This window comes from Limulus polyphemus, unplaced genomic scaffold, assembly GCF_000517525.1.
Source record: "Limulus polyphemus unplaced genomic scaffold, Limulus_polyphemus-2.1.2 Scaffold3348, whole genome shotgun sequence".
In the NCBI taxonomy this organism is placed as follows: Eukaryota; Metazoa; Arthropoda; class Merostomata; order Xiphosura; family Limulidae; genus Limulus; species Limulus polyphemus.
In genome coordinates, this window is record NW_013668958.1 from 10,629 (window position 1) to 18,227 (window position 7,599).

Below are 7,599 nucleotides of genomic sequence, written 5' to 3' on the forward strand. Positions count from 1 at the left end.
CTGTTATTTTCCATTAGTTTGATAAATAAAAACCTATTCCATTTTTCTTTATAATTACTTTCATTAGTATTATTTATTATAATATTTAAAACGATATGTACAAAGATAATGGCAATGGACAAATTTTTTATTTTCTTTTTAGGCTAGAATCTCATAATAGATATCTTGGTTTTTGGTATTTATGCCAACTTCCATCATTATTATATAGTGATGATTTGACCGCCTATGTACAATTAATGTGCACCCCTCCCCCCAGTGGCACAGCGGTATGTTTGCGGACTTACAACGCTAGAAACTGGGTTTAGATACCTGTGGTGGGCAGAGCATAGATAGCCCACAGTGTAGCTTTGTGCTTAATTAGAAACAGTTAATGTTGTGTTTTTACTTAGAATATTATGGGATTTTATTTAGCACTAATAATATAGGATTTTAGTACTAGCGTAAATCTTCTAAGTTAATCGAACCTCTTGACATATTATTGGGATTATGGCCGAAAATATTGTTAACTGGGAAGGTACACAGCTGATGATTTAATGCATTATAATGATGTGAATTAAATTATTATCAGTTTTATTGTGACGTCACATCACTCGTATATTAACATATTCTATTCATCAGATATTTTTATTTTCTTGGGTATTAATTTGTGATATTATAAGTATTTCTAATTAGTTTATTACATTGGATTAGTTTCATTACCTTACGAGTTACTTTTTAGTTCTGTTTGTTTCAGTCTTTATTTTTGGACTGGTATACTAAGGAAGGCAGTTGGCCAATAGTAACTACTGCGTTTTATTGGGCTACTTTAATAAAATGGTTAGATTTGACCGTCACTCTTATAACTCACTCACCACCCTGAGGTACCAAGATACCTTTACTAAACTGTTAAGCAATCTACGGTCATGTGACCTCTTTGTTTCATACTGTATACATATTCCTATCTCTCTGTAAACTACTTCTACGGGATGATGACATAGTCTTGTCGAAACGTTATACATTTATAATAGTTTTCTTCATTACAAATTCAAGCCGTCTCCAAACTTTCAGTCATCTCTGTTTATGTATTTTTATTAGCAGTAAGATTTTATAACACCCCTGTATTTTTATTAGCAGTAAGATTTTATAACACCCCTCTTTCAAAAGTCGGAATTATTCATCCATATTTTTCCACTTATTAGCAGAATTCTTAGAATTAAACAATTTTTAATTGAAATTTTAAGAAAATTACACAACAAATTTATTCAAAATTCAGATAAAGCATGGTTAATGCACGTGCATTTTCTTTAAAATATGAAAATGTAGCATTTTTTTAGTAACACAAAACAACATAAACGACAGTGAAAATTGGCTTTTGAAAATAGTTGTAATGCTACAGCAATACAGGAAAAGTTTTTTTGTTAAATTTTAGCAACCTACACACAGAAATTAACATGCATCCATAAAAGTCGTTCTTAGTAAGCCTTACACCTATACATATAATTCGGTAATAAAGTTAGAAGAAACTATTTTTTTTTCTCCAGATAATAATAATAAAAACATTACTTCTTCAACATTTCGCTATTGCGGCTTCACCTGGGCTAGTAGTACAAGAACTGTGAAGATATTTTCACATCAAACAGTTCTTGTACTACTTGACTTGATTTTATCAGGATGGCGAAATGTTGGATGAAATAAAACGTTTCTTATTATTATTATATAAAGAGTAAATATAGTTTTTTTTTACTTAATTCTACAACGTCTAAATCCCTCCAGTATGCACTACAAATTTTGAAAAACAATCTAGGCGTATAACTGTTATTTTGCATATTTATTTTTCTCTTCTCCTATATATTCATACTCAATGAACAGAGAGATATTAGTTATCCCAAATGATATTATTCTGTTAGTAGTTACGAGGTGATATTCAATAAAATATTTAGAGTTGTGGGATTCCAAGCCACGGTCTAAAACTAAGACCAATCGAATTCAAAAGAGAGGAAACTGTTTGCAACACTTTCTTTTAAACAGAATTTTCAATATCTTACGTGTTCAGGGACCTAATTTTTTAAGCGATGTATTTACCGTACCCTGGAGAGAGATAACCGTCAGAAAAAAATGGCTCAGTTAAGCGCAACTCCGACAAACTCACACCCGTTTTGCCAAACTATGTTATTGTTAATATATATATATACAACATATTTAGAAATTTAAAGTCACAATCGTAATATAACTTCCTTTTACAAAATAGATGATAGAAAAACAATAAGGTGATAGGGTAACATAAAGAAAAACTGAAGTGCACAAGCTAAAATATCTCCCTGGTGTACTTGCACGAACTTCAACTAACTGTCTACCCTCACAGATAAATGAGTACATTCCTATCGCCTTGTTTCTGCAACGAATGAGCCTTTCTAGTCGCAATTGGACTTATCTAATATTTCTCTCAGAAAATATTCACTCTCATACCTATATTGAAAATACGATTTTTGTAATGCTGTCTGACTTTCGAATAATTAAAGTTGAAAGGGTGCTTAGCTATTGACAACATTTGCGGCAATATATATTAGGGCGAAAAAGTAATTCCCTTGATCATATACCTTTAAAACAGACGACAAAAATGAAACGTTGGGCTCTAAGTAATAGCGTACCACTAGATGGCGCTTTAATACACAAAGGTTGTTTCATCAGTTTGTGAAAAGAAAGACGGTATTGATAAACTGTTTTTCACGGTAAGTTTTATTTTAGTTCTTTATTATCGTATTATAATAAATAATTTAGGTTGTCTGTTAAAACTTGGGACCCAAGCTAATATGGGCTAAAGTTTTAATGACTGGAAAGGTCATTGGCTAAAGATGAGTAACTTGCACGTTCGTTGGACTTTGTGTCATCCAATCCGGTCGACGCCATACTGGCAAATAGTTATCATCCTCTCGACCAGTCTACGTGTGATTGGTTTCCCTTGTGCTTCACTCTTGGATCCACTAACATTCATTGATGAATTGGAAACGCGGGTAAATCTTAAAATACCACAAGTAAAATCTCGTGGTCATTTGGTTTTGTTATGTTATGATAACAAAGCACACCTATGTCGCTTTTTTGTTGTATTGATGTCTGTCGGAAAATTACACTTGAACGAAATTTCTGTGAGCCTATACTTCTATAGACTATGGTCTAGAATACTGAATAGGCACGTTTGTGTTACGTGAATTTCTATTTTTTATCTTTTAGTTTCAACTGTTTGTAATTAGTAGCTCTTTCCTCACGTAGCAACTTGTAAGTTGTAACTTAATTACTAATCAACAGATCCAAGATGAAAGTTTTCTTTGTTTTTCAAAGAATCCAGAAATTCTTTGTTTAGTGCGTTAAATTTAAAATGCAAAATAACACTTGTAATAAAGTTGTATAAATTCTGATTTTTCGTTTTTAAATCGCATAAGTATAATGACTTTAAGGTGTAGGGTATCACTTACTCAGTTACTCTTCATAGAATACAAGTTACATTTTGTTATAATACATATGTTTGAAGTGTTGACTTCCAATAAAACAAGTAGTTATATATTAATACAAATTAGTTGTTAGTCCTCATTTTAAATTTTTGTATAGTTTTGACTTCCTTATCTAAGAAATAATAACTTAGTGGAAATGATTCAGAGGAAGGGTACTGATGATGAATGGAATTTTGTGAAACTAATATACCCAAATAACACATGTTGATCAAAGTGTAGATTGAATTTGGATTTCAATATTAAACAATTCTTGGAATACTAAGTTTATTTATTATGTCTGCTATTGTGCAGCTATATAATGTGAAGAACTGAATAGTGGCCATTGACACCTTTTCTTACTTCATTTATCCAGTGTATAGATTTTCCTCATAGTGACTATAAAGCACATTCACACCAACAGTATGTTTGATACTGATACCAGTATTACTAGTGACAAGATGATTCAGAGGATGGAAGGAAAATCTTATGGGGATAGCATTAGTGAGAAAAAGAATATATGATCTTACTGATAGTGATATATACAGGGAATTGATATGATAATCTATTAGTTTTTTTTTAATCTGAATTATGAAGATAATAGGATGAGAGAACACGACTGTAAGATTTGGAAAAGAGGGTCTGGGCTCCAGTTAAGATCTTTTCATTTTTCTAACAGGGTGTCTATCACACGGAATGACTTGACTTTGGCAGTGTTGGAGGCCAATATATTACAGGAGTTTAAAAGAGAAATTGACGATTTTCTGATAAATAAAGGGTGGGTTTAATTTCTACCTTTCGGTTTATTTGTAGTGAGTGTTCAAGGACAGCCTACAACTTGTAGGGCTAGTAATAAAGGTCCCATGCTATCCATATATTGTGACTATATGCATACTGTAGGTTTCTGTAACTTTATTATTTTTGTTTCTTTAATGTTTTTATTTATTCTTGCTCAGTTACTTATGATAGAATTCTCCAGAAATTATTCATACTCATAGAAGCCTGACAAGAGTGTATGAAATCAAATTTGATAAGCATACTTTTCTTTCTCTCACCAGAAATTACTAACAAAATTCAAATACTGATTCATGTAGTTTATAAATACAAATGCTTAAAAAAGAAGAAAAACGTTTCAGAGTAGAACATTGAGGTTTTGTTTACTAAAGCTAGTTAACTATAACAAAATCAAATGAGGCAGCATAACTTGATTTTAATTTCAAGGACGTGTTCTTGTACAACATGTAGCTGTAGGAATGCATTTATGAAAGCATTTGGTAATATTTCCAACTTCTTAAATTGGTAGAATGTCTGTATTATCATTTAAAATTTATTCTCATCTACTTCTTACCTTTACTATTACTATCTTATAGGATACATGTTTTTGTTGACCATCTTTATAATTTTTTGTATATTCTTTATTCAATTTTTCTCCTAGGTTAAACATAGAAACTTGGTTCAGATTTAGAGTTTACAGAACATGTACAAGCATTTCTGACTATATTTATAAGATACCTTATTTTTAACTGTTCTTTTAATTTATAGTTTATCCATATTTGCACCATATCATATTGCAATGGGTTTACTATTTAATGTGTATTGAATGAATAGAAAAGTGGTTAATATTGATTGTAATTTTAAAGTAATTAATCTAAATACACAATTTTCATCTGTATGTAGTTTCAGCTAAAATAATATTAGTTTTTGTGTTTTTTCTTATCTTAACATTGCTACTTAAACTATTTTATTTTATTTTTTGTGTATATAGATTTTATAGCTGTGATTTAGCTAAGGAAAAAAAAGATGTCTCAGACAGAACTGACATATAACTCTACATCAGGTAGTAGCCAAAGTCAGACAGAAGCCCATGAGAAACTAGACTCATTTTGGCTAAATGTTATGGATGAAATTAGAACAATGAGCCAGGTAGGATTACATGTTATATCACTAACATCACTTTTTATACCTGAAGCATTTTGTTTAAAGTATTCTCAAATTTTGATGAAAACTTCAAATGTTTTTCTGTCTTTCAGTTCAGTGGTATTGGAATCACATATTTGCAACTTAAGCAGTATGATTCTAAACAAAACGTGCAAGGTGAGGAAGACCATTTGTCCCTCACTCACAAAAACAAGCCATCAAGTAAAATACATGTGAAATGTGTCTATTTACAAAGTTAAGTACCTATCTAATAAAAGTTTAAAAAATTGAGATAATAGCATATTCCACGTAATCAGACAAACCATTCCACAAATTTTGTGGGGACTTTAAGTTTAAGGAGGCCCAGAAAAACACAATATGCTACATTTGTAAACTTGCGTACTTCAAGATAAGTTTAAGATAGTTTTTGGGAAAATTGTACTAGTCTATTGGAGGGGAAAAAAGCATGAGATCAGAAGCAGAATTAACACTTTGTATCCAGACCTTCTTGTTTTGGCATGTCATGATATTTTATAGTATTACATTCAAAAGTTAGTTAAACAGTGTTATCACCAATAAACTTGGCATAGAAATGTATACTACTCACAAAAATTAAAGGATAATGAGATTTGTTTAAAACTTGTATCTTTTCAGGTTATATATATATATATATATTTTTTTTTTAATTTAGCATGCTTATTGTAGAGTATTACACTAATCCTACCTATGGTTTATAAGTTTATGCACCAGTGACTTCTTATGTAATAGGTCTTTATCAGAAATGATACATATTCTTTAAAGCAAAAGGCTACTTTTGATTGATTAGGAAAGATGTTTACAGTTGAGATAATACCAGGTTTTTGGACTTTTTTTTGCTCTTATTGATTTTTGTAAAGAGTGTGCAAGCTGTTAGAAATCAATTAACTGAAACTGAAGTTTGCAGAGTCATCACACTGCTACAGGAAGGCTGCACCCAGCCTGAGGTGGCACAAGTTATGGGGGTATAGCATTCACCAGGAGGCCAAGTCAGGGTTGCAGAAGGGCTACAGGTGAAGTAGACAACCGATATCTGAACAATTTGGCACACTGAGGCTGCACCAACAGCACTAGGATCCTCAAGAGTGAACTTCAACAAGCCACTGGAGTGAATGTATGTTTCTAAACAATAAGAAACAGCTCCATGAGGATGGGCTCAGGTCTAAGATACCAGTTAGAGCCCCTGTACTAACCCCAAGGCACTGAACAGCCCAGCTGGCATTTGCCCAACAACATATTAACTGGACCTTTCAGCAATGGACCCCTGTACTGTTCACAGATGAGAGCAGGTTCTTTATGTCTTCAAGTGATTGACATCTTAGGGATTGGAGGTCTGAAGGAGAGCAATATTTGGCCTGTAACATAATCCACCATGTTGCCTTAGGGGGTGGGTCAAACATGGTCTGGGGTGGCATCAGCATGCAGGGGTGTACAGGCCTCTATGTGGCGGATAAGAAATCCCTGACAGCAAGACATTATGTGGATGAAATCTCTCTACCCGATGTTTGCCTTTTTGCTGGTGCTGTCAAAGATGAGTTTATGTATCATTAGGATAATAACCCTCCTCACACCACCAAGAACATGCAGAAATTTTTTCAGGATGAAGCAATAGATTTGTACCTGATGATGACAAAACCTTGTTGAAATGTTGTACATTTGCTGTTATGTTAAACTTGTATTAAAATTTTTCTTCATTACCCATTCAAGCCGTCTTCAACCATTATAAGGATCTAAGATATTGGTTAACACTTGAATTAAAAGATGGCATGTTTACAGCATCAAGCCTCCACAGCTTTTCATTTCAATTGAACACTTTTAATGCAATCTATGAAATAAGTTCTAAAGTAAAATTCTGAATAAACCAGTGTAAGAAAGAAAATGTAGCTTAGCAAAAGAAAGAAAAAAATAGATGGATTTCACAAAAAAATTAAGAAAAAGTTAGGATAACTGAAGCAGACATGACAATTGACATGATCAAATGAAGCTCTTGAAGAAACAAAGTAAATAAGACAAATTGATGCTTAAAAAGATGAGTTCTTGTCCCTCTGTGTCTTCTCCATGCATTGAACTGGTACATCAGCTAGTTTTAAAGTAATTCCTATTATAAACGAGTTCTTGTCCCCCTGTGTCTTCTCCATGCATTGAACTGGTACATCAGCTAGTTTTAAAGTAATTCCTATTATAA

At 32.3% G+C, this 7,599-nt stretch overlaps 1 protein-coding gene across 3 annotated transcripts in view; it reads left to right on the top strand.

Moving 5' to 3' along the window:
* The first annotated feature begins 2,585 nt into the window (after positions 1-2,585).
* Positions 2,586-7,599, top strand: part of LOC106469191 (nuclear transcription factor Y subunit gamma-like) — a 58,967-nt gene continuing 53,953 nt past the window's right edge. The window contains exons 1-3 of one of the 3 annotated variants that reach the window (XM_013929654.2): positions 2,586-2,708; positions 4,141-4,239; positions 5,227-5,384. In XM_013929654.2, coding sequence (XP_013785108.1) covers positions 5,262-5,384 — 123 coding nt within the window. In that variant the 5' untranslated portion in view covers positions 2,586-2,708; positions 4,141-4,239; positions 5,227-5,261. Of the gene's footprint in view, positions 2,709-2,971; positions 2,991-4,140; positions 4,240-5,226; positions 5,385-7,599 lie in introns of those variants that run through there. The other 2 variants (XM_013929655.2, XM_022397629.1) reach the window with 2 other exon arrangements.